We start from the raw sequence: 27,550 nt of genomic DNA, 5'->3' as shown, positions 1-27,550 counted from the left end.
AAAGTGGTTCAGCCTGTTTAATAGTTAAATAAGCAAAAGTAATTATTTATATTTTAATTATAGAACATCTTCAGTAATAACAAGGCAAATCTTAGACTTTATTGTCTTCTGACCACAGACGATGTTCAGCGTCTCTCTCTGTTCTCTGTGGGTTTCCTGAGTGAGTCTTTTGATCTTTTCAGGAAACTAAACTGAGACTCTGAACCTTCATCTGTTTTCTGTGGCTTTGAGCTGGATTGATCGTCACGCAAACACAAAAAACACCTACAGAGTTCATGAGAAATTCTGTGACCAAAAAGATTTTAAAAGACTTATATTTTTAATGTTTTATCACATTTTAAGAAAAATGAAGATTAAAAGTATGTTTGTTTGTGACCTGCATCTGACAAAACGTCCCTTTGAAGACATTTTGGATGTCCTCATTTGGAAAAAGACTATTCATAAACGGTTTTTGTGTTAGTCTGTAGTAGTTATAATCAGTGTGTGTTCATGAAGGACAGCATCACCTCATCTTAATAAACACTCAGTCACAGTGAATCCTCCAATCAGCAGCAGAGTCGAACACATAGAAATAATGTTTAACAAAGAGAAATCTGAAAAATACAAAAAGTGATGATTAGAGAGAAATGGACTGGAATAATTTGCAGACATTACAAACATACAAAATTCATGGTAAATATACACAGATGTGAATGAATCAGAGTTAAATCTGAGCTGTAGCATTACAAAGAAGTTTTGAACATAAATGTTGCCGTTTTCATCATGAATAGCCATGTAATAGCCGTGAGAAAAAACATCGTTAAGCCCTGCGTTTTAGGCCGTCCGCGTTCGTGCACCGTCCACATGACGTAATTTTCGTCATGCGGAGGGCTCGCGGCCGGCCGCACACCCCATCCGCACGCAGCCCAAATTTCGAGACCGCGCGGACAGTGCGCGTGCAACAGCCCATGCGCAAGCAAGACAGAAGAGCCCACTAGGTGGCAATACTCACAGTACTGAGCACAATGTGCAGTCGTCGAAGAAGTGTATGTAAAGAACGATTCAAAAACAAGACGAGTAAACTCAGAAGCATGCTTTCTCCATTGTTTTTGATTACTGTTCTCTTGGTGTATCTTCTGAACTATGTTGCAATGGTGGATGCACTATTTTTCTTCTCCGATCCTGCCCAGCGAATGTCTGGTTGATGACACGATGTCTGGTAAAAGCATAGAAAAAAAATTGTACTGCGCATGTGTCGAACTCGATCATCCGCGCGCATCCGTGGTTAGTATACTTTGAAAGATGCGCGGACGCGACTGCGCGCGAGACACATCCGGGCGCGGAAGGTGAAGTATACCTGGGGCTTTAGCCTGTGTGTCCACCAGCTGAAAACGCTAGACGTTCTGCGGAAAATGCCTGTGAGCGCTTCGGCATCGCAGCATTTATTTTATTTTATTTTTTTTCAGTTGAGATGCTTTGTTCCTATGATACAGAATATCCGTGGCACTGTACTAACTGATTTTGCAGATAATTTGTTTCAGACCAAAAACGTCAACACAACGTAGAGTACTTGCTCTGTATGTTCGGAGACCAACAATATTAATTTCTTATCCATTTTGTTCTGTTCTCTGCTTGCTGATGTTGTTGTACAACAAGAACTTTGTGACAGTTAGTAGGTGTTGTATTTCCACTCTGATTGGACGGCTAGCTAAAAATGGACAGTGATGAGCGCAGCATTTTTCTCATTCTTCAACTCGAGGTGACTGTTCCCATGAAGGGATGTTCACTGTAACAGGAGGCCTCAGCTGCCTCGCTCAACAGATGAAGCGGGTGATCCAAGGGGGTTTCCCCACTGGAGCCCCTTCAATCAGGGCATGGCAAGCTGATATGGTGGCCACAAATACCCTGAGAGTAGCGGGACATGTGCCTGCTGATAACTTTTCCTGCTGAAACTCCAGCACTGAAACAAACTGGCAGTGTACTGGGTCTGCACTGTGTGCAGTATTCCACTTTTCAAAGAAACTCAATTTAAGGGCATAGATTCTTCTTGTGGAGGGAGCCCCGGCACTCAGAATAGTCTGTACGACATCAGCTGGAAGCCCAGCATCTCTCAGTTAGTCCCCCTCAAGTGCGAAATGTGAAGGTTACACAGCTTGGGCCGGGGATGAATTATTGTTCCCTGCACCTGAGACAGAAGGTCCCTCCTGATCAGAATTGCAAAAGGCAAGCCGTCGAGGAGGGATATTATCTCCGAGAACCAAATTGTGGTAAGCCAATGAGGCACTATCAACTGACCCTTGTTGATGGACCTTAGCCAGGACTGCCGGGAGCAGATCGATCAGTGGAAATGCATACAGATGCAGCCTGGGCAATGTATGCGCATTGGCATCCAGACACGGGGGGGTGGGTGATTCAGATAGAAGTAGAGGGGACATTGTGCTGTCTCCTGGGAGGCAAATAGGTCGACCTATGCTTCGTAAAATCTTTCCCAAATCTGTTTGACTACTTTTCTATTCCCGTGTGTCACAGTCTGCCTGGACAGTAAGTCTGCTTCCACATTCAAATGCCCATGGATGTAAATCACCCTGAGGGACAGGAACTTGTCCTGAGCCCAAAGCAGAACCTGTTGCATTAGCCTGTTGAGACAGATCTGAGACTCTTATGTTCGTTGGTACATCCAATAACAGAACATATGTAATGTTTTTTTGTACTGTTTATGATTTATGGGGATTAAAAATAGGAGTGGGTGGATTTTTACATTATAGGCTGATTGTTTACACACACTGTGGACACACATCTGTGTTCAAACACCTTATATATTATAACTGGTTAGTGAGTGCAATAATGTGTAATGGCTGGAAGCCCTCTTGTTCCTGTGGTCAGTGTACAAGTTATCACCTCGTTTAACTCCTCTTGCGGCGCTCTTGAAACCCATCTCGCCATAAACAAGAGATGCAGCGTCCTCTGCCCGAGCCGAAGAAGCCGGCATGAGGACAGAGAGAACGAGAGAAAGGGACAGACCTGTCTCCTGCTCCTCAGCCAGATTGACTCGTGAGCCCCATGATCTTAGTGTGGTAGCTTAACCTTGAAAATAGGCAAGATGAGAACGACGACCACTTTAGTCAGCATCTGCGAAGATTCTCACACTAAAGTTAGCCTTTTTACTGGCCATAACGTCCCTCACGAGAGTTGGGGAACTTCAATGCTCTGTCTATTCCCCTCCCTGCTTAGAATTTTCTCCAGGGAGGGTGAAGGATATCTTACACCCTACATCTGGCTACATGCCTAAGGTGATCTTTCTAATGTGACTGGATCTACTATTCTTCAGGACTTCCATCCTCCCGCATGTGTCAGCAAAAGACGAGTGCCCGGTGCAGGCTCTAGAGTTTTTGTTCAGAGATCTTCTCACTGGAGGAAGTCAGACCAGCTGTTAGTATGTTTTGGGTCACCCAGGAAAGGATCCCCGGCCTCCAAGCACACAATCAGCAACTGGACTGTCGAGGCAATTTCTTTGGCCTACAAGGTTGGTGTGGGATGCCTTCACCTCTGGACGTAAGAGCTCATTCGACTAGAAGCATGGTGTCTTCTAAAGCTCTGCTTTCGGGGGTCTCCCTGCAAGAGATATGTGATCCGGCGGGCTGGGCTACCTCGCAAACATTCATGACGTTTTATAGTCTGCATCTTCCTTCCACGCCCGGCACACAGGTCCTCTTGTCCTAAGCTGTGCCTGGACAGTTTCACACTAGGACAGACATCACCTGGCATGGCACAGTGGGCATTATGTTCCCCAAAGTGTCGTCAATACAACACAGCGCGAATTCCCTCAAAAGGGAACGTCTCGGGTTACAACTGTAAGCCTTGTTCCCTGAGAAGGTTACGACTGTAACCCTTGTTCCCTGAGAAGGGAACAAGACACTGCGTGCCTTTGCCATGCCTTCGCATGTCTGAGAGCGACTTGCTTTGAGCTATCAAAAGCTGACACTACTGTGTGCCGGCATCTCTTTATAGTTTCCGTGTATGCCATCACATGCCACATCACTGAGGGCGTCTCGATGCAACACCAATCAGGATTGGAATAGTTTCATTCATACTTCATGAATGACGTGCTACGCTAAGGGCGTTCCCCAAAGTGTTGTCAAGATGACGCAGCATCTCGTTCCCTTCTCAGGGAACAAGGGTTACAGTCGTAACCCGAGACATTCTCAGTTGTTTATGTGATGGTAATGAACAGTGTCAAAAGACACACGTAATCTTTTATTTATTTATTTTTTTAAGTAAGTCCTAAACTATTTAAATATATATAAAAAAATATGTCTTACCCTTTTTAACAGTGAAGTTGACTTTAGTGGTGATTTGAGCTCCACACCAGTATATCCCAGAATCCTCTTCTCTCAGATCAGTGATGTTTACAGTAAAGACTCCAGTAGAAGCTTCATCACTGAAAGAGAATCGATCATCTCTGATCGTCTCCAATGAAACTCCATCCTTCACACACATGGAGGGTTCATGTGCTTTGCAGAAGAGTTTCTGATGTTCATCATGATGTTTGCACTGGATTGACATGTCGTCTCCTTCATACTTAGTCAAGTTCAGCTCTGGAAATGATTAGAAATATAAGAACATCAATTCACAGCCATAGTTTCACATATTCAGATGATAAACCTTCCTCACCCTCGTTCATGATGACGATCAGATGAGTGTAAAGATAATTCACGTCTCTCTCTAATGTCACTGCACACCAGTATTTCCCAGCATGATGGTCCCAGTGAAGACACTTGCAGTGGCGTCATCATTCAGAGTCAATCTGTCAGTCTTGGTCTCTTTCTCTTCATTGAGAGTATTTCTATCTCTAGTGGAGCACTTCCCCTTACAGAGAGACTTTGACTTTGATTTATAGATTGAATCATAAGGGCAGATGATCTCAGCAGATTCTCCTTCACGTCTCACTACTGGAGCCACTGCAAACCAACAAACACAGACATTTAACACACATGATTCTGAATAGACTGTATTTACTACAATGAAATCATCTGGATTCACTCACTGATGAGGTTGAGCTGAATTTTGGTGGTCAGGGAGATGAAAGTCAAATGTGTGTCTCTGGTTTCTGCTCCACACCAGTAAACTCCAGCATCTCTCACGCTCACATTACTGATGCTCACTGTAAAAACTCTCTCTTCATTTCTCTCAGATGAACCATTCATTTCTGTCACTGTAGATGTGCTGATGTTTTGACAGATGTGATTATCATCCTCTTTGCAGAAATGAACTTTATGTTTCTCTGGGATCTGACAGCTGATGTTGACTTCTTCACCAAGATGAGCAGATTCAGTCACACTCTTTGGATATTTTGCATCTACAAACCAAGATAGTTTACATAAAAATCAGATCAGATACTTCAAACATGCAAGACACAGTATATCGTGTTCCTCACCATCTGTGATTTTCAGCTGAAGTTCAGTGAATCTCTCAGTATAGTGAGACACATTCACTCCACACCTGTATGTTCCTGCATCTGCAGCTTTCAGCTCTCTAAAAAACACCATCAAGACTCCTGCTCTGGTGTCGTCATATAAAGAAACATCTCCATTCTCCATCCATTCATCCTGAACTCCTGGATTCTTCCTCTCTGAACATCCATCTGATTCTTTACAGATGTATTTTGTCTTGGTTTTGTATTGAGGATGTTCACACTTGATCATCATACGACCTCCTGAGTATCCGCTCACTCTAGACACGCCCACTTTAGCTGTCAATCACAAATATCTGACTGAATTAGTGTTTTTATCGATTCAAATGTGACATCTAGCACACAACAATAGTAAACGACATTGATAGTTTGTTCTACTCACCCATAACATGTAGATGAACAGTATTAATAATGGAGTAACTGTACGAGTGTCCATTGATCCAAGCTCCACATAAATAAACTCCTCCATCATCTGGTCTCACAGCAGTAATTCTGATGCTGAAGAGATTTTTATGGCTGTCATCAGAAATTCTGAATCTTTCTTTCCTATTCCATATGCTGTAGATCATCTCAATAGAGTCTTTTACTTCTTTGAATATGATTTTAGGATCATTAATATGATTCTGTGAATATTCACAGCTGAATGTGGCAGTTTCTCCAATATTCACCATCACTCTCTTAGACACTTTACAACATGAGTCTGTGATACACAAAATAAAGAAATATATTTTACTTACATAAAAGCTGTGAAAAAATTACACAAAAACTCTGATTCTAAAATGACTGACCCTCTTTCACATTTAAAGTCATATCGATGGACCACTCGCCATGAACCCCAATCCGGTAAGTTCCAGCATCTTGTGTGATCAGTTTTCTAATGTAGATCATGAGGTTTTCAAAATCATTGCAAAATAAAGTAAATTTTCCTTCATTAATCCATTGATCTTGTTTCACATTATTTATTATTGTTGTGCTCTGTAGCTTTTGCATGTATTTAGCATTGTCTATATGCCAAGGCTTCCATGAACTAACAAGAAGACTTCCTCCAGAATATCCAGTGACTCTAAAGCATCTCACTGCACCTGTCAATCAGATTGATACTGTGATCAGAAACCTCATGAACAGAAAACAGCATCTTTACTGCAGTGATGAAAGAGAAAAGCTCTGACCTGAGATCAGGTAGAAAGTGAAGAAGATGAGGAGGATCTTCATTGTGAGTTGAGTTCAGTCTTCTTTATGCTGAATGTTCTCTGTGTGAATCTCTCTGTCTCTACATCTGTCTGCTTTAGTTACTTCCTCTTTATTCAGCTCTTTATCAGCAATGAGCAGCTTTACTGGCCCCTCCCACCATCAGCACTGACTGAATATTACATTAATCACACTGAAAGAGCGCCACCTAGTGGAGGTTACAGTGTCTGATACTGAGAGATCATACAGGTTTCATCTTCTCTATATAAGGACAAAAGACATTGGCGGAAATTGAGCATTATTTAAAAGTGCCACTAGAGGGTGTATATGTACATATACATATCCATATATGTCCCCTAGAGCCCATACAAAGAAGTTCTGGGGGAAAAAAAACACATTTGATACAAGGAGTTTTTGTTTGTCTGTTTGCTTGATTTATTTGGATAGGTTAGGGTTAGGGATAGTTTAAGCATTAAAAAATGTCATATACAGATGTGGATTTAGCACCACAGACAGCAGATATCAGTCAAACTTCATATAAACCACAGAGTAAATCACTACAACTTGAGTTTATCTGCTTCCTTCACTGTGGTCATAAAACAAACATTTGCATAAAACAAAAATATTAGGCCAAAGTTTCATTCGTCCAGATTAACATAAGGCAAGTAAACAAGTGTAATTTACAAATCATCAAAAAAAAACAAAAAAAAAACAAAAAAAAACGGAGAAGTTTTCCTTTGTACATATGACAACGTTATCAAAACTATCCCCGTTCACACTGATCCGTGAAAATGACTAAAATGCTGTATTACGATGTCACTTTGTAAAGAAAGATTACGCGCCTGCGCACATACTCACTATTTTACAGAGCTCTCGCCTCGCGCATGCCTATCCACCTTATTTTACAGTTTACTGCACTTTGATATTCTTCTCATTATTTCCCTATAGCGGTTAATAAATCAGAAGTCTCACACATTCACAGAAAACACCTTACCTTTGCGTTGAAAAATAAAGTGGGTAGACTAAACACATAATACGCATGTGTGTAATACGCATGCCATCACTGTTTTCACAGATTCGCGTTTTTGCAGTTTACACTGAGATGACAACGGTATCGTTTTCAAAAACATGCACTTTGAAACCAGTTTTCAAAAGTTTGCATATTCAGGCCACCAAAACTCTGTTGTCATGTAAATTAATGGGCAAAACACATAAAAAGATTTCCATTTTTAGTTGTCAACGGTGTCGTGTAAACAGCCTCTTGATCTCTGTTCTGTATCAACTAACACACAATACAACTACTACCTTCAATAAAACAAAACAAAACAGCAACAGCTTACTCACAGATTTACCTCTAGATGGAGCCAGAGATTTAAGAATGTAAGATTTAAAAACATATTTGGTTGTGTTTGTTACAAAACGAAAATAAAATATGAACAATAAATTACACACACTAAACCCAGAGAAAGAGATCGCACACACAGGTTACATGAACAAACTTAAAAGCATCAAAAATAAAAATGCTTTTTGTATGTACAATCTACACCAAGCTGGTGACTTGATGCATCTTTTCACAAACTATGAAGTTTAGCGTCCTTGCTGTTTTTTCCTTAAACGAATTTCACAAAACTGTAGTATTCATCCTGCTTATTTATTCTAAAAAGTTGCAGTTTAATAAAGAGGCATTTGGGATAAATTTACTGCACGTTATTTTACCATTTAGACCTGGCAACCACTCCATTCCACAGTGAGGAACATGCAGTACAGTCACTCTGAAAATGTACAAATCTAGTTTGATAATATACTGTTTGAAGTTGACATTTTGACATCTTTTGGAGAATGGTGATTAATATAACAATATGCATAATGTATAATTATGCATGTTTAATATTTATCATAGTCATTTAATAGTGTTGTTTAAGATGGTAAAGATATTGTTAGTGCTTCACGAGCCTCAGCTATCCTCTGTAACTGTCTTCTCAGGGCAAAGATCGGCTCTTCGTGAGGAATAGTTGTAAATTTAATTAATTACTTACAGAAAATCTTCTTTTCTCTGGTCTAACAAATTTCGATTGACCCGCGAACTTTGTTTTCATTCAAACGGAGGCGCAGAGCCATTGGGAGAAAAGGGAGGAGTCGAAACTGCGCCTAAACCTCATTGGTTCTCGAGTGTATCGTCGTTGTGCTATTTTAATATATATATATATTGTGCCAACGTTGATTACAGAGTACAGACACAAAAATGTATGTATTATTTCAGGCCTTCTAATTAAGATTAATGTACAACAATATTAAGTGCGACAAAGATCAGGTTCGACCTTTAACATTTAAAAAGCAAGCAGATATTTTATAATGCACACTTGTTGATTAATGACTGTATTGGGTTGGACTTATTTGCTAAACAGTTTGAGCTTTGTCCCTATGGTAAATATTTCAAATGACCAGAATAAAACTTTCTGTGTGAACAGCTGTTTTAAATAAACTAGATTTTCATGTTTCATATATTACAGAAATGTACATTATTTTTTTATTTTTATTTATTTATTTTTTTTATTGGGTGGAAAAATCTGTGACCAGTGGTAATGAAAAAAAGCATTTCCTGTTATTATCACATCTGCAGGAGGCTGAAGGGCATCTTGGTTTGACCCAAATAACAAAACCACAAGCTGAAGAGCATCTCATGTTTAGAGCACTCTGACCACAGTACAAACCTGCAAACATGAAGACCTGAGACATTTGCAGGCAAGTCTCTTCAACCTAGTAACCAATACTGTAAAAAAGCATTTTATTTTGAAATTACACACCTATATTAAAAAACAAAGATAACCAAACTTCTGTTTATTTAAAAGATTCTAGCAAATGTTCAATCACAACTTTATAGACTCATCATTTCACTGATTATCGTCTGTCTGTTGTCTGATAATGATCTCACTCATGATATCACAACACAAAATCAGAAAACAAATTCACATTCAGTACTGTTACGTCACTGTCTAGGTTGACAAATGTTATGCAGAAAAGCAAATTAACATGGCAGTTAATGCCATTAAAGCTACTCCCTGATATTTTGATGTTAGCCTAGAGATAGTCTTTATTATCTTCTGCTCTCAATGGATGTTGATCTTCTGTCTTTCTCTGTTCAGTCTCATGTGTCTCACTGTGGGTTTCCTGAGTAAGTCTGTTTAATTAAACTGAACTGAGACCCTGAACCTTCACCAGTTTTCTGTGGCTTTGAGCTGGACGGAAAAAACAGCCTGTTCATCACGCCAACACAAACAACACCTCCAGCGCTCGTGAGAAACTTTGAGACAAAGATCAAAAACAAAAAAAGTTTTTGAATCTTTGAGTAATACAATAACGACAAAACGTGTAAAATGGTATAAATATTCAGACTTTAAATGACCTGACTGTAGTCAGATTAAATGTGAACATTTAAATCAGTGAAAATAAGATCTCAGATCTCTTTCGTAGAAAGAATAACATCTCTTGTCTTTCATGCTGATCATTATGATCTTAAACTGCATTTCTGGATGTAAATAGTGACAGAAAACAACAACAAAAAATCCAATGATAATACCAGTTATATAACATCTTTCTATTTAATATTCAATAACAATTCTAATAGTTTTCCAGGAGAAATCTTTTTTAAAAATGTCTATTATTGTACTTTCTGAATAAGAGCGTTGCCTAATATCATTTAAAGCAGGACATTCCAATAAAATATGCTTCATTGTCAAGGAATACTTACAAAAACCACATAAAGGCATATTGTAATAAAATAATAATCTCTCTCAATGTAAGATTTGGAGAAATAATCAAGATAAGGTAGCAAAAAAAATATTTATTTTTCAGTGAATTAAAATATGATTCTACAATAAATGTATAAGCAGCTGTTCCATCAGAAACATGAACCAACAGAACAGGAATGAACTGATAAAACATCATCAGTAAAAGTACTGAATCAAAAAGTTAATACATAAAGCAATGCTAAATTTCAGATGTGCTAAAAGAGTGATGTTATTAAAAATGATCGTTCATATTCTCTCTTTTAGTATCTCAAATCTAAAGCAGGTCAAAGAGTCAATGTTCAGACAGAAGAGAAAGAGAAAACAGTCATTTTAACTGCTCAGGTTGTTAAGCTTCATGTGTCTCATCTTAGATTGGTTGAACTTGTGTCTGTTAAAGGACTGCTAGAGGTTTTATATAACAAGAGCTGCATTTTAAACACATGTATCTCTGCATTTGGAGTAGAAATTTCACTCAGGGGATTTCACTAAATTATGGATTGTAAAGAGACTTATAAATGACGTGGCAAAAAAAAAAAAAAAAAAAAAATGGTCATCTGTGATCTGTTATAAGTGAGTTAGTTGAGTCTCATGCGGTGACTGACCGTGGCGTAATCAGAGTGAATCTGGTCCTTACTGAAGGAGACTGTAGCGTCACTGAGAGACTCTTCATGCTTCTGGAAACTGACAGACGCGTACAGGAGCCCATCAGAGGGGATTGTGGGTAATTCATCAGGAGCTGATCCAGGATCTGTGAGAGAATCACATCTGCTGTCTGCACATAATGACTGAACATGGAGAAAATAGAAAGAAACATACTTTAAAAGGAGAAAACATTGCAGGAGCTATGTACAAACACACAAGACACACTCACCATTATATTTTTATCCTTTGTTCTCTTGTCTGATGTCAAGGTTATTTCTAATTAACCCAAAAAAGAATCACTTAGTAAGACAAGGACAAACTAGATCAAAATCAAATGTCTGCTGAAAGTGTGATTGAAGCAGCTCAGAAACACAAAACGTTTAATTATAAATTAAATGTGTATAAATGTGTGAGTGTGAGCATCACCTCGTCTCTTGTGTCTTAATTTACACACAGTCAGAGTGAATCCACCAATCAGCAGCAGAATCACACACACACAAATAATGATGATCATGGAGGAATCTGAAAATACACAAAAACATTGATAATAAAAGAGAAACACAGAAATACTTTGATACAGAGAGACCTGATTTATAGATTGAATCAGATGATCTGCATTCATTATAGATTGAGCAGATTCTCCTTCACATCTCACTACTGGAGCCACTGCAAACAAACAGACTTTAAACACACATGATTTAGAATAGACTGTATTTACTACAATTAAATCATCATAATCCGTTCCCTGAAAAAGTTGCAGCATGTATTTCATGGTATAAAATTTACAGATATCATAGTGTACATATACAGTATGGTATAGAAAAAAGCCACCAGATGGAGAATATACCTTTGTCAGTGTAGACACCACATTGAATTTTGTGTGGATAAAAATTTGGTCATGAGGGACTTCAGAACTTTCAAAACACTTTTATTAAGTTTTGCAAAAATATTTGTCAGCTGAACAATTGCCATGCTGTTCTACAAACAATTCTACCATCCGGTGAACACACTGTATTCATTTTAATTCCTGTAAAATAAAACATGGTGCTACCCTGACCAAGGTCTATCTCACCTGCACATCTCCTTTTACCTTGACTGCCCATCAGGCTCATAAATTTGTGGCACAAACACATACATTGAAAAAAACAAAACAAAAAAAAAACATCAGGGTTTTATTAGCAATGTCAAGGCTTCTTCGAAAAGGACATTAAATAAGCAGGCTGTGATTACTTGGGATATCCCAAAAACATGAAAAACTTAATTTTAAAGATGATGATATAGATTATTTTTTTCTCATGGAATCAGTCTTCAGAGTTTTAACCGTGGAAAGACGTCAATAAAACAGTTTGTCACATAACTTAACATTTATCTCATAAAAGTCATTCAGTGACTTTAGAGAAATATCTCTAAAGAGGAGTTTAGAAAAAAAAAAAGAAAAAAAACTTCCATACCATTACTGATGATGTTGAGCTGAATTTTGGTGGTCAGGGAGATGAAGGTCAAATGTGTGTCTCTGGTTTCTGCTCCACACCAGTAAACTCCAGCATCTCTCATGCTCACATTACTGATGCTCACTGTAAAAACTCTCTCTTCATTTCTCTCAGATGAACCATTCATTTCTGTCACTGTAGATGTGTTGATGTTTTGACAGATGTGATTATCATCCTCTTTGCAGAAATGAAATTTATGTTCCTCTGGGATCTGACAGGTGATGTTGACTTCTCCACCAAGATGAGCAGATTCAGTCACACTCTTTGGATATTTTGCATCTACAAACCAAGATAGTTTACATAAAAATCAGATCAGATACTTCAAACAGGAGAGATAAAGTATATCGTGTTCCTCACCATCTGTGACGTTCAGCTGAAGTTCAGTGAAGCTCTCAGTATAGTGAGACACATTCACTCCACACCTGTATGTTCCTGCATCTGCAGCTTTCAGCTCTCTAAAAAACACCATCAAGACTCCTGCTCTGGTGTCGTCATATAAAGAAACATCTCCATTCTCCATCCATTCATCCTGAACTCCTGGATTCTTCCTCTCTGAACATCCATCTGATTCTTTACAGATGTATTTTGTCTTGGTTTTGTATTGGGGATGTTCACACTTGATCATCATACGACCTCCTGAGTATCCGCTCACTCTAGACATGCCTAATTTATCTGTCACAAAAGAGTATCAACATCCAATCAATTCTGCCATTAAAAAAGACTTCAGGAACGTTTATACCAGATATTTTCTACTCACTCGTTATCTGCAAATGAACAGTATTAATAATGGAGTAACTGTATGGATGTCTGTAAACCCAAACTCCACACAAATAAACTCCTCCATCATCTGGTGTCACAGCACTTATTCTCACACTGAAGTTGTATTTATTTCTGTCACCATGAATGCTGAATCTTTCTTTCTTATCCCATGTGTTAGTAGTGGAGATCACCTCATCAATGATGTCATTTTTGATTTTGAATAAAGTCTTCCCATCATATCTTTGATCCCCTGAATATTGACAGCTGAAAGTAGCAGTTTCTGTGCTATTTACGTTCACCATCTCTGATGCTCCGCAACACAAATCTGTCAACATTCAAAGTCTTCATAAAAACATGAAACAAGTGAAATAATACATTTTATTGCTCCTTTTACTCACCCATGATGTGCAAATGAACGGCATTAATAATGGAGTAACTGTACGATTGTTCTCTGATCCAAACTCCACATAAATAAACTCCTCCATCATCTGGTCTCACAGCAGTAATTCTCACACTGAAGAAGTTTTTATGTTTGTCATCAGAAATACTGAATCTTTCTTTCTTCTTCCTTGTGCTGTAAATCGTCTCAATAGAGTCTTTTTCTTCTTTGAATATGATCTTGGGGTCATTAATATGATTCTGTGAATATTCACAGCTGAATGTGGCAGTTTCTCCAATATTCACCATCAATCTCTTTGACACTTTACAACATGAATCTGCAACTCACATAATAAAAATATATTGCATGAATATAAAAGCTTTGAAATGATCAGTAACTACTACATAAAGACTGTGATCTTAAAATGACTGACCTTCTTGCACATTCAAAGTCATATATATACCCCAGTCCTCAAGAACACCAATCCGGTATCCACCCACATCTTGTGTGTTCAGTTCTCTGATGTAGATCATGAGTTTTCCCTCATTATTGGGAAACAGTGTGAATCGTCCTTCATTAATCCATTTATCATGTTTCTTATAATACATTATTGTTTTCCACTCAGGTAACTTATGTATGTATTTAGCTTTGTCTTTGTGCCAAACCATCCCAGAATCAACAAGAAGACTTCCTCCAGAATATCCAGTGACACTAAAGCATCTCACTGCACCTGTCAATCAGATTGATACTGTGATCAGAAACCTCATGAACAGAAAACAGCATCATTACTGCAGTGATGAAAGAGAAAAGCTCTGACCTGAGATCAGGTAGAAAGTGAAGAAGATGAGGAGGATCTTCATTGTGAGTTGAGTTCAGTCTTCTTTATGCTGAATGTTCTCTGTGTGAATCTCTCTGTCTCTACATCTGTCTGCTTTAGTTACTTCCTCTTTATTCAGCTCTTTATCAGTAATGAGCAGCTTTACTGGCCCCTCCCACCATCAGCACTGACTGAATCTTACATTAATCACACTGAAAGAGCGCCACCTAGTGGAGGATACAGTGTCTGATACTCACAGATCATACAGGTTTCATCATCTTTGTATAAGGACTAATGACACTGAAGATAATTTATCAGCATTATTTAAATCTTCCACTAGAGGGCGGCAGTAAAATATATATGTAAGTTCACTGAGGGTCCTGCACCTTGTACAAGGTGACTTAAAAAATAAAAGTTGTTAAACTATTTAAGATTTAAAAAGGCTTAACATATTGAAAATGCTAAAAACACAAGATATAGAGCAAATACTGTGTCTGATTGCTGCTTCTGTCTCTTTAACAGGCAGTTGTGGATTCAGCACCACGGACAGCAGCTGTCAATCAAATTTCAGTATCACTGATGACAGTTTAACAACACAAACTGAACAAAGAGTGAAATGCTGAGACTTGACTTCATCTGCTTCCTTTATCTCTGACTGTGTTCATAAAAAAGCTAGTTAGTAACTGTGACATTGTGACAACGTCGTGAATCAATAGTTCTGTGTTGGTAATCATATTTGTTGGTAATTTTTATATTTATTTATTTATTTTTCTATGGGGTTTATCCTAATGACCTAATTTGCCCAAACTAATTTAAAGGCTATTTCAACAGCTGTGAATGATGAATGCAGACTCAAAATGAATTCAATTCCTTTATTTACAAAAACACACAAAAATTAACAATAAAATACACCCAAATTATAAATAAAAACATAGGATATAGCCTACAGCGAAACATGAATGAAAGCATTTAAGACATTCTCAGTATCATCATAAACATAAGCTATAACCTACACAATGATCATTTCAGTAAAAACAAGAATTTTAACAGGCATTAACTCATATTTGCCACTAGAGGGAGGCAGAGGTTTTAACAAGACAACCCTGATAACAACTCAGCTGCTTGCATCTTTCTAGTAATGACTGATTAGCTTAATGACTGATTAAAAGTCGAAAGTAAACTGCCCAAATAGAGGAAACACTGATCACCATAATGGCGATAAACATCAACCTCTGTTAATTCTCAAAAATAACTGTAGATGTATGACAGAAATAAAGTCAGTCTGGTTTGTAATAAGAGACATTTAATGTTTATTTTAGTTAATTTTCAGTTGATTTTGTCTGGGGCTGTGGCTGAAGTCAGTTGTAGTTCTTGTGTTTCTCTTTCCTTCAGTGACTCTACTCGTTATCATCAGGTGTCTTCAATAATCAAACAATCATCACTCAATTAACCACTTAAGTAGGGCTGCACAATTAATCGAATTTCTAATCGTGATTACGATTACAGATGCCACGGCTTCGGTGTTACTTTAACACCCTGCTGGTGGCTCCCATATGAACACAGACCAGTGACCACATGACGAAATTAAAACATGTTTATTCTTTTAATAAAAGAATAAACATGACGCCAATTTTTTTTTTTTTTTTTTTTTGTCTGGGGCCCTGAAAGTGGCCTTACACTTACAGGACTGAAGTTGCCCATCCCTGGTTTACAGTCTCATTTAAGTTGATGCTCTCAAGGAATCTTTTCACAGATTAGTTCAATGCCTTTGTTGTCTGTACATAAATTATACTCTCCCTCAAATAATTTCACAAAATTTCCTGTTATTTTCTTTCAGAATATGTATATAGTTTGAAAGGCCTACTGTTACAGTCAAGTTTTACAATTATGTTTAATTTACTAATGATATAATGTATAATGAGCCATTTAATAAATTATTATAGTTATTTATCACTGTTGTTTGCATATGTAAAGATATTGTGAGATTCACGAGCCTCTGCATGACTGTTAGTCAAACAACTGCTGTCAAGATCAAATAAAGTACCATAAAAGTCATTCTTATGCTTAGTGATGTGCATTTTAGCATTTTGAGCTATCAGTTCATGATTAGTCTCGCGTAGCCAGACCTTCAGACTGATGGCAGAAGGTCTGGACTTTATCGCAGACTTCGGCCAAGGACCGCCCAAGAGGACCTTTGACTGACATGTAACACAACCCACAGTTTGTTTTGTTCCACGTCAAGTTTAGGGGCGTGAAAATTTAAAGTTGATGTCCCTACAATAACAGACCGGCATGCTTCTAATAAATGATTCATTAAAAAGCGTTGTGCAAGTTTATTGAAACAGTGGAGCCACAAACTTCACATACTTTTGAAAATCCAGCGTTTAGTTGATCCTGGTAAGCGCTCATTGTCACAGTTGTGAACATGATGGCGTTCTTCTTCCACAATGGGGTTTGGCGTCCCGGCGTTTGTTTCCATTAAAAAACGTGACACACACATCTCCCGGATATCCTGTAGAATTCAACCAACCAGATGACGGAAAACCCTGAAGTGTTTCCAGTTAAAGGTGGGGTATGTATTTTTTCAACAACACTGTTTGGGAGTTAGTCGGGCTGACACCAACAACAAATGTCTAACCAGTCAGCATTAGGGGGCGTATGACGGTCGAGGAGAGAAAATGAGCAAGAGGGAGATTTGAAAAAAAAAAAATTGCAGAAAGAGAGATGATGAGACACAATACAAAAGAGCTCAAAAGAATATCACTGGAATGAAGGTTTATGACTGGGCAAGCGCTTTAGAACCCGCATTAATATTAGAAAAGCTTTCCAGCGCTGGAGAGAGCTAAGTGGGAAGGCCTGAAAACAGACAAGGAGGCTGCTTTGATCCCGCTTCTCATGTGAGCAACACTGGGTTTGGGTGGTTAGGATTGGAGGGTCAGACACATAGGCAGAGATGCAAATGCGGCTCAGGGTTTATTCACAAGCTCTTTTCTACTGAGTGCCTTTGTCCTATCATCACAGATGAACACCAATACAAAATAATGTAAAATATACACCAGTAGTGTAGAATTAAAGGGGGCTGAACAGATGGACTTTTAACATTTAAAAAGCAAGTACAATTTTTATTATGCACACTTATGACTGCAGTTGGTTATTAGCAAATATAGTTTTGAGATTTCAGTTCCCTCTAGCAGGTAATTTTAGATAACCTGACTAAAACCATTTGGAGCAGAATAGATGAAATGTATTGTGAATAGCTGGGATATATTCTAAATAATATTATTGTTTTCATATATTAAACAAATTTACTTTTTAGAGAGTGGAAAGTATGTGTCCACCATTGGCAAAATAAACATTTCTTTTTTTAAACATATTTAGGCAGCTGACAGGTTTTGGTTTGACCCACAGACGATAAACTGAGCAAAAGAAAACCACAAGCTGAAGAGCATGTCTGTTGATCTTTAACACACTGACCACATTATCAAACAACCCTGTGAACACAAAGACCTGAGACACTTACTGTACAAGCAAGTTACTTTATCCTAGTAAAAATTCAGAAAGGCAAACTAGCATATGACTCTCACTATTATGCCATGCCATGATATATTGAATTTAACCAGAGAGATAATGATGAAAAATCTTAAATAAAACTGGAAAATGCAAAGTATATTTTGGAGATGTTGCTTGGGAATTGACACAAATGCACTAATAATACAAATGTATGACATTTAAAGGATTACAACGGACATTCTGTGTCATTGTCAAAACACACACACACACACACAGAGGTTTGTTTTGCTATCTTAGTGAGGACTCTCCATTAGGCGTAATGGTTTTTTGTACAAACTGTACATTCTCTCCCCCTACACTACCCCTACCACTAAAACTACCCATCACAGAAAACTTTCTGCATTTTTACATTTTTAATAAAACATTGTTTAGTATGTTTTTAAAGCTATTTTAAATATGAGAACTCATGAAATGTCCTCATATTTCATGTTTATGTTGTAATACCAGTGTAATACCCATGTCATTATACAAATTTGTGTCCTCATAAATCACAAAAACGCACGCACACACACATATTGCGATATAGAATTGGTGATCGATCAGCTCTTGGTCTTTATTGTCTTCTGCTCACAATGGATGTTGATCTTCTGTCTCTCTCTGTTCAGTCTCATGTGTCTCACTGTGGGTTTCCTGAGTAAGTCTGTTTAATTAAACTGAACTGAGACCTTCACCACTTTTCTGTGGCTTTGAGCTGGACGGAAAAAAACAGCCTGTTCATCACGCCAACACAAACAACACCTCCAGCATAATTATTAATTAATAAAAAAATGCAAGCTATTACTGTTTTGACTTGATTGTTGGCGGTTTATATGTGAGTATTTCAGTCATTCCTGAAGGTAATACAAAATACAATTCATTAAATGATTATTCAGATTTCAAACTCAGACATTCTCCTTTGCAGAAAGTACAAACCTTTATGTTTTTATGCTGTATTTCTGGGAATGTTGATTTCATCAGGGTAAAAACTAGATTTAGTCAATGGCATGACAATGATTATATTTATAAAGTAAAACGTAAATAATAATCAACAGCTTTGGGCAATAGACAAGAAATAACAGCAAAAAATTGTTTATTTTTCATTGAATAAAAATATATGATTTTATTATAAATCTCTTGCATCAGAAAAATCATGCCAGTACCAACAAAAACAAGAATGAACTAAGAAAACAACATTAGCAAACTTGAAAGCACAAATAACAGAAATTTAAAAAGCTTTAAGAGCTGCCGTTAAAGAGCTTTTATTAACTACACGTGTCTCTGCATTCAGAGTGGAAACTTTACAGTATATAAGTGTCACTCAGTGGTTTTATTTCCTGTCTTCATCACAACCTCAGATAAACTGAGATGACAAACTCTGTACACACACCAGTAAACCTATGACACACCTGCTATTTTAAACATGTGAAAGAAGAAACATGAGCAGCAGTGGAAACTTTAAAATGTCTCATGATTCAACAGACTGAACGACCCTGATCAATAAAACATCTGTTTAACACTAAATTAATTAAGTACATCAATAAACTCTGTGAGCATAAGCATGAATATATATATATATATATATATATATATATATATATATATATATATATATATATATATATATATATATATATAGAGAGAGAGAGAGAGAGAGAGAGAGAGTCAAACCAAAAATTATTCAGACATTAGATATAATTTTTGATATATTTTTACTAGTGGGTGCAGGACACACACACTTTGACCTGACCATGTTTTTCCTAAGCGTTATCTGACATTATCAATATTAATTTTTTTCTGACACAGTTTAACTCTGAGATGTTGACATATTTTATTACCATTTTTTTTTTTTTAAATATAATGAATAAACTGTAATAATGAATGAATGATTTTTTTGAATGAATACAGGTATGTGTGCTAGTGTTCTGTACGTTAGTTGAGTCTCATGCGGTGACTGACCGTGGTGTAATCAGAGTGAATCTGGTCCTTACTGAAGGAGACTGTAGCGTCACTGAGAGACTCTTCATGCTTCTGGAAACTGACAGACGCGTACATGAGCCCATCAGAAAGGATTGTGGGTAGTTCATCATGACTGTTAATTTGAGCTGATCCAGGATCTGTGAGAGAATCATGTCGGCTATCTGCACATGATGACTGAACATGGAGAAAATAGAGAGAATACGTACATTAAAAAGACAAAACACAACACACACACACACACACACACACACACTGTAACTCACCATTGTATTTTTCTTTCTATTTCTCTTGTCTGATGTCAAGGTTCTTCCTAATAACCCAAAACAAAATGAATTGATCAGTAAGAGAAAGACAGACTAGATCAAACTGGAGACGAACAGCAGCATCTGAGACAGAAACTCATTGAGTCAGTGAGATTTTACTGCTGCTGACCATCAGAAGATTCAAGCAGCTCAGAGACACTACAATAACTAATTATTAATAAATGATCAAACCTCGTCTCTTGTGTCTTATTTTACACGCAGTCAGAGTGAATCCACCAATCAGCAGCAGAATCACACACACACAAATAATGATGATCATGGAGGAATCTGAAAATAAAACACATATTAACTAATCTTCAGACATTAGGAAACACTTTTGACACTACTGCTGTTACGTACAGAAGGGAGCGAAGACACTGGTAAGTGTAAACAGGGTTTATTGAAGAACAACAGAGTGTGCAGGCAGAGTGCAGGTGAGTTGAAGCAGATGAATGTGTTGACGGGACGTGATACTGGATCTGATGCTTGTCTTTGTTTCCTCAGGGAGCGTGGATGCAGATTGACGTGGAGCAGACGAACACACTGGAACTCACAGGAGACGTGGAGACACAAGGGATCACGAGAGACGCTGGAGACAGGTAAGTAGTCGTTTAGAGGAGTCCTGGAGGTAAGCATAACAGGTAGTATGTATTAACGAGACTGGACAGAGAGTGAGTGCTCAGGAGTGTGTTTTATGCTGCTGTGGTGATGAGTGCTGATGAGTGTCAGGTGTGGCTGGTTAATACTCAGGAGAGGGAGTGCGTTGTGATTGGGTGAGTGTAGAGCCTGGCGTGTCTGTGACATTACCCCCCCTCCACGGTCCGCTCCTGAGGACCGCGGACCCCGACGTCGTGGTGGTCGAGCTCTGCCTCAGGGAGCTGGTCTGTTGGGATGTCTGGCATGGAAGTTGTCAAGGAGACTTGGATCAAGAATATCATTCCTAGGAACCCATGAACGTTCTTCAGGACCGTATCCTTCCCAGTCCACCAAGTACTCTAGGAACCCACCACGACGCCGGGAGTCCAGGATGTCTTTGACTTGGTAGGCTACTCCGTCATCTACGATGAGTGGAGGAGGGGGATCTTCGGTGTCACCAGGCTCTGTGGAGGGAAGAACAGAGGGATGGTGAGGCTTCAGAAGTGAAACGTGAAAAACTGGGTGAATGCGATACTCAGGAGGGAGTTGCAGGTGATAGGTGACAGGGTTGAGTTGCCGGATGATGGTGAAGGGGCCAACGAATCTAGGACTCAGCTTCCTACAGGGCAGGCGCATCCTGATGTCCCGGGTTGACAACCAAACCTTCTGTCCTGGCTGGCAGTTGGGTGCGTGGGAACGTCGAAGGTCGGCTGTCAACCTGCGCCTGCGTAGGGCTCGTTGGAGTTGCAGATGTGCTGAGTCTCAGATCCTCTCGCTCTCCCGGAACCAGTAGTCTACCGCCGGGACGTCTGATGGTTCCCCATCCCAGGGGAACAGTGGGGGCTGATAGCCGAGCACGCATTGGAAAGGAGTAAGACCTGTGGTGGGCTGACGGAGAGAGTTCTGGGCGTACTTGGCCCAGCACAGGAACTGGTTCCAGGAGTCCTGGTGGCCGTGACAGAAGGTACGTAGGAAACGGCCAATCTCCTGTATCTTCCTCTCCGTCTGCCCGTTCGTCTGTGGATGGTAGCCAGAGGAGAGACTTATGGCCACACCTAGGAGTTTGAAGAACGCCTTCCAGACTCGGGAGGTGAATTGAGATCCACGGTCAGATACAATATCTTCTGGTAATCCATAGTATCTAAACACGTGGTTGAACAGTAACTCCGCAGTTTCCATAGCAGTGGGCAGTCCAGGCAGGGGAATTAGTCGACAGGACTTGGAGAACCGGTCTACGATAACCAGCACGCAGGTACATCCGTTGGAGACTGGAAGGTCAGTGATAAAGTCCACTCCTAGGTGTGACCAAGGACGAGTGGGAACGGGCAGAGGTTGGAGTTTTCCGGAGGGAAGATGGCGTGGAGTTTTGGAGATGGCACATTCCCTGCACCCTTGCACGTACCTCCTGACGTCGGATGTCATATTAGGCCACCAGAAGCGAGAGGGTCTCGTTGACCCCTGGGTGGCCAGTGCCCAGTGAAGTATGCGCAGAGTGAATCAGAGGGGTGCGTCGTGTCCGTGGTACATACTTCAATCCGGGGGGGCAACCCGGCGGGATGTTGGCGGAGGCATTGGACTCGGGGAGCGTCTCTTCTGACCAGGAAATGGGACTAACGAAGAGTTTCTCGGGGATGATGGGCTCTGGGTCATCGTTGCTTTCTTCCAGACTGTGAATGCGGGACAGGGCATCAGCTTTTACATTCTTTGATCCAGGACGATAGGAGATGGTAAAATCGAATCTTGTAAAGAACAGAGCCCATCTTGCTTGGCGGGGATTCAATCTCTTGGCATCCCGTAAATACCCCAGGTTCTTGTGGTCAGTCAGGACCACAAAGGGGTGTTTCGCTCCCTCAAGCCAATGCCTCCACTCTTCCAGGGCGAGCTTGATGGCGAGAAGTTCTCGGTTGCCAATGTCGTAATTTACCTCCGCTGGGTTGAGTTTCCTGGAGAAGAAAGCACACGGATGGAGTTTACTGGGATTCCCCTGCTGCTGGGATAACACCGCTCCCACTCCGGTGGTTGAGGCGCCGACCTCTACGACGAAGGGGAGATCTGGGTCAGGGTGAGCCAGGAGGGGAGCGGTTGTGAACGCAGTCTTGAGGGCTTTGAAAGCTTGTGTGGCAGCTGGAGTCCAGGACAGAGACTTGGGCTTATCACGGAGGAGGTTGGTGAGTGGACTGGTGATGGAACTGTAATTTTGGATGAATCGTCGATAGAAGTTTGCAAACCCCAGGAATCTTTGTAACTCTTTGACAGATGTGGGAATGGGCCATTCCTTTACTGCAGTAACCTTCCTCTCGTCCATGCAGACGCCACTGCAGTCAATGTTATAACCGAGAAACTGCACTGAGGGCTGATGGAAAGTGCATTTCTCGGCCTTTAGGAAAAGGTGGTAGTCCCTCAGGCGTTGGAGGACCTCCGCAATGTGCTGGCGATGTTCGGCCAGGCTCCGGGAGTAGATCAAAATGTCGTCAATGTAGACCAGGACAGACCTGTGCAGGAACTCCCAGAGCACCTCATGCATGAAGTCTTGAAATATGGAGGGGGCGTTGACCAGTCCATACGGCATGACGAGATATTCATAATGGCCAGTAGGTGTCACGAAAGTTGTTTTCCACTCGTCCCCCTCACGTATTCTGATGAGGTTGTATGCGCTGCGGAGGTCCAACTTGGTGAACACAGTGGCGCCGCGTAGATGTTCCAGAGCTGCTGGGACGAGAGGAAGGGGGTAACGGAACTTGATGGTTATTTGGTTGAGAGCTCTGTAATCAATGCAGGGCCGCAAGCCTCCGTCCTTCTTCGCCACGAAGGAAAAGCTTGAAGCAGCAGGGGAAGTGGACGGTCGGATGTAGCCTTGTTTAAGAGCCTCGTTGATGTACTCCTCCATGGCTTTCTCCTCCGGAACGGATAGGGAATATATCTTCCCCCTGGGCACTGGCTCACCTGGGATGAGGTCGATGGCACAGTCCCATGGCCGGTGGGGAGGCAGCTTGGAGGCTTGTTTCGGACAGAAGACATCACTGAAGTGGGAATAACAGGCAGGAATATCAGTAGAGCGTTTCTCGAGTGGACTTTCCACTGTAGTAGCACAGACTTGGATTTCTTTGGAGCTTGGAGAACTGAGCACGGGGAACTCAGGAAAACAGTCTTGGAAACATTGGTTACCCCACTTCAGGATCTCTCCTGTCCTCCAGGAGATGGTGGGGTTGTGCTGCTCAAGCCATGGGCGCCCTAGAATCACGTCAGATGTTGAATCCTCCAGAACCAGCAGCTGGATCTCCTCCATGTGGAGAACTTCTACTTGGAGAAGAAGGGGCCCCACGCTGTAACGTACTTTCCGCAAAGGTTTTCCAGTTACCGCGTGGATCTGGTAGATCTTTGGCGTGGGGGTTGTTTTGAGGTTAAGCTGGCGACAAAGGGCTCCGGAGATGAAGTTCCCAGCTGACCCAGAATCGAGGGGCGCACTGACTGGAAGACAGAAATCAGCGGCAGTAAGTTTTACAACAATTGTGAGTGGTTTCATCTTATTCATTGTGGGCGGAATGACACTCACCAGTGGCCGAACTGGACGAAGGGGGCATTCAGAGATGTAATGCCCAGCACCGCCACAATACAGACAGAGATTCTGGGCCAGCCTCCTCTGTCGCTCAGCCGACGAAAGACGAGAGTTTTCAATTTGCATGGAATCATTAGCTGGTTCTGGGGAGCTGACGGATTCTGGCTGACGGAGGTTTGAAGGAAATAACGGCTGGCCCTGGTGCTCTTCAAGGCACAGCTGCATACGAGTGGCGAACCTGATGGATAACTGGATGAATTTCTCGAGCCCGATGGAATCCTCGTATGCAGCGAGATGCAACCGCACACGTGGATCGAGGCCTTGACGATAGGTGGTGATTAGGGCTTGTTCATTCTAGCCACTTGCAGCAGCTAGGGTTCGAAACTGGAGGGCATAATCAGACACAGTTAGTGAACCTTGTTTTAGTTTACATAATCTCTCACCAATTGATGAATCCCAAGCGGGTTTTCCAAAAACTTCTTTGAAGTGGGTAATGAAACTCGACAAGGATGATACAACCGGATTGTTCAGATTCCAGAGAGGTTCAGCCCATCGAAGCGCTTTTCCGTTGAGTTGAGAGATTATGAAAGCCACCTTAGATCTATCATCCGGGTACAAGTGCGGTTGCATCTCCAGGACCAGCGTGCACTGCAAGAGAAAACCGTTGCAGTCCTCCGCCAGACCAGTGAAGGGCGCCAGTTTGGCCATGGGACTGGCGACCGCAGATGGTGAAGGAGATGCAGCGGTGAATGCAGAAGTGCTCGCTGGTGTTGTTACCGTGGAAGTGCTGGTGAAAGTGCGACGAAGTGTATCGACCAGGTCTTGAATCGGGTCCGGAGTGTTCATGTTGTTACTTCAGTCGGTTATGGTCCGGTCTTCTGTTACGTACAGAAGGGAGCGGAGACACTGGTAAGTGTAAACAGGGTTTATTGAAGAACAACAGAGCGTGCAGGCAGAGTGCAGGTGAGTTGAAGCAGATGAATGTGTTGACGGGACGTGATACTGGATCTGATGCTTGTCTTTGTTTCCTCAGGGAGCGTGGATGCAGATTGACGTGGAGCAGACGAACACACTGGAACTCACAGGAGACGTGGAGACACAAGGGATCACGAGAGACGCTGGAGACAGGTAAGTAGTCGTTTAGAGGAGTCCTGGAGGTAAGCATAACAGGTAGTATGCATTTACGAGACTGGACAGAGAGTGAGTGCTCAGGAGTGTGTTTTATGCTGCTGTGGTGATGAGTGCTGATGAGTGTCAGGTGTGGCTGGTTAATACTCAGGAGAGGGAGTGCGTTGTGATTGTAGAGCCTGGCGTGTCTGTGACAACTGCTTGGTTGAATTAAACTAAATCATGGGAAGATTTAGCACATTTTATTCCCTCTTCCTGCAAACTTACATGTAATCTATGTTCTGCTTCATCTGTCTGTGGGTTTCCTGAATAAAAACCATTAATTCTTCACAGTCAAATTAACCTGAGACTCTGAACCTTCAGCTCATTTCTGTGGTTTTGATGTTAAATGACGACACCCTCTTCACCACAAACACTAAACACCCCCTGCATTCATGAGCAATGAGAAGTTCATGCGCAATAAAGAAATTCAATTGAATTTTTAAATATGAGATTACCAGGAATCACAAAAACACATAAAACTGGGAAGTCTGCAGAAAATAGTACATGTTTGAAATAAGGTTCCATGTGCAGTAGAACAGCAGTAATTTTATCTAGTGAGGAAAAATTATATTTATACTTTGTTATGCAAAATAATTAAAGTTTCAGTGCATCAAATTTAAAAGCAACAAAAGCAATATATTAAAGTCGCCAAGAATGACTTTAAAACAACCCTCTCGCTGTCACCCTGAGCGATTGTTCGATTGTTTATATTTGACAATGGAAACAAAGTAAACTTTCTTACTCTTATCCTTGATGACATTCATTTTAGTGAAGATGTGAGATTCTCCTCCTTCTCCTTTACGTCAAACAAACACATACATTTAACACACATGATTCTGAAAACAATGAAATCATCTGAATTCACTCACTGATGAGGTTGATCTGAATTTTGGTGGTCAGGGAGATGAAAGTCAAATGTGTGTCTCTGGTTTCTGCTCCACACCAGTAAACTCCAGCATCTCTCACGCTCACATTACTGATGCTCACTGTAAAAACTCTCTCTTCATTTCTCTCAGATGAAGGACTCATTTCTGTCACTGTAGATGTGCTGATGTTTTGACAGATGTGATTATCATCCTCTTTGCAGAAATGAACTTTATGTTCCTCTGGGATCTGACAGCTGATGTTGACTTCTCCACCAAGATGAGCAGATTTAGTCTCTGTCTTTGGATATTTTGCATCTATAAAATAAAACAATTAAATAAAAATCAGATCAGATACATCAGACATGCAAGATAAAGTATTTCGTGTTCCTCACCATCTGTGATTTTCAGCTGAAGTTCAGTGAAGCTCTCAGTATAGTGAGACACATTCACTCCACACCTGTATGTTCCTGCATCTGCAGCTTTCAGCTCTCTAAAAAACACCATCAAGACTCCTGCTCTGGTGTCGTCATATAAAGAAACATCTCCATTCTCCATCCATTCATCCTGAACTCCTGGATTCTTCCTCTGTGAACATCCATCTGATTCTTTACAGATGTATTTTGTCTTGGTTTTGTATTGAGGATGTTCACACTTGATCATTATACGACCTCCTGAGTATCCGCTCACTCTAGACACGCCCACTTTATACTTATCAATAACATGCAGATAAACTGTATTAATAATAAAGTAACTAAAGTAACTGTACAAGTGACTGTTGATCCAAACTCCACATAAATAAACTCCTCCATCATCTGGTGTCACAGCAGAAATCATCACAGTCATAAATTGTTGATCTCTTCTATCAGACATACTGAACCTCCTGTTCTTTTTCCATGTTCTGTTTATAATCTCATCAACAGAGTCTTTTCCTTCTTTGAAGATTATTTTGGCATCATTAATATGATTCTGTGAATATTCACAT

At 40.3% G+C, this 27,550-nt stretch overlaps 1 protein-coding gene and 1 long non-coding RNA gene across 2 annotated transcripts in view; both read right to left on the bottom strand.

Annotated features, from left to right (window-relative positions):
- LOC127511291 (polymeric immunoglobulin receptor-like) overlaps positions 1–6,696 on the bottom strand; it is a 37,194-nt gene extending 30,498 nt beyond the window's left edge. Inside the window, exons 1-5 of the mRNA XM_051892082.1 lie at positions 6,619–6,696; positions 6,238–6,531; positions 5,832–6,149; positions 5,414–5,728; positions 5,024–5,335 (exon numbers count right to left, since the gene is read on the bottom strand). Of these exons, the coding sequence (XP_051748042.1) occupies positions 5,024–5,335; positions 5,414–5,728; positions 5,832–6,149; positions 6,238–6,531; positions 6,619–6,661 (1,282 nt within the window). The 5' untranslated portion in view covers positions 6,662–6,696. The remainder of the gene's footprint in view (positions 1–5,023; positions 5,336–5,413; positions 5,729–5,831; positions 6,150–6,237; positions 6,532–6,618) is intronic.
- LOC127508781 (uncharacterized) lies at positions 4–4,725 on the bottom strand. Its single transcript, XR_007928931.1, has 2 exons — positions 4,299–4,725; positions 4–593 (listed from the first exon to the last, which is right to left on the bottom strand). It is a non-coding gene; the product is annotated as an uncharacterized LOC127508781 (long non-coding RNA).
- Positions 6,697–27,550: the final 20,854 nt, after the last annotated feature.

The sequence above is a fragment of the Ctenopharyngodon idella genome, chromosome 1, assembly GCF_019924925.1.
Source record: "Ctenopharyngodon idella isolate HZGC_01 chromosome 1, HZGC01, whole genome shotgun sequence".
Lineage (NCBI taxonomy): Eukaryota > Metazoa > Chordata > Actinopteri > Cypriniformes > Xenocyprididae > Ctenopharyngodon > Ctenopharyngodon idella.
The sequence above is the reverse complement of the archived record's forward strand: the minus strand, read 5'-3'. Positions and strand labels throughout refer to the sequence as shown.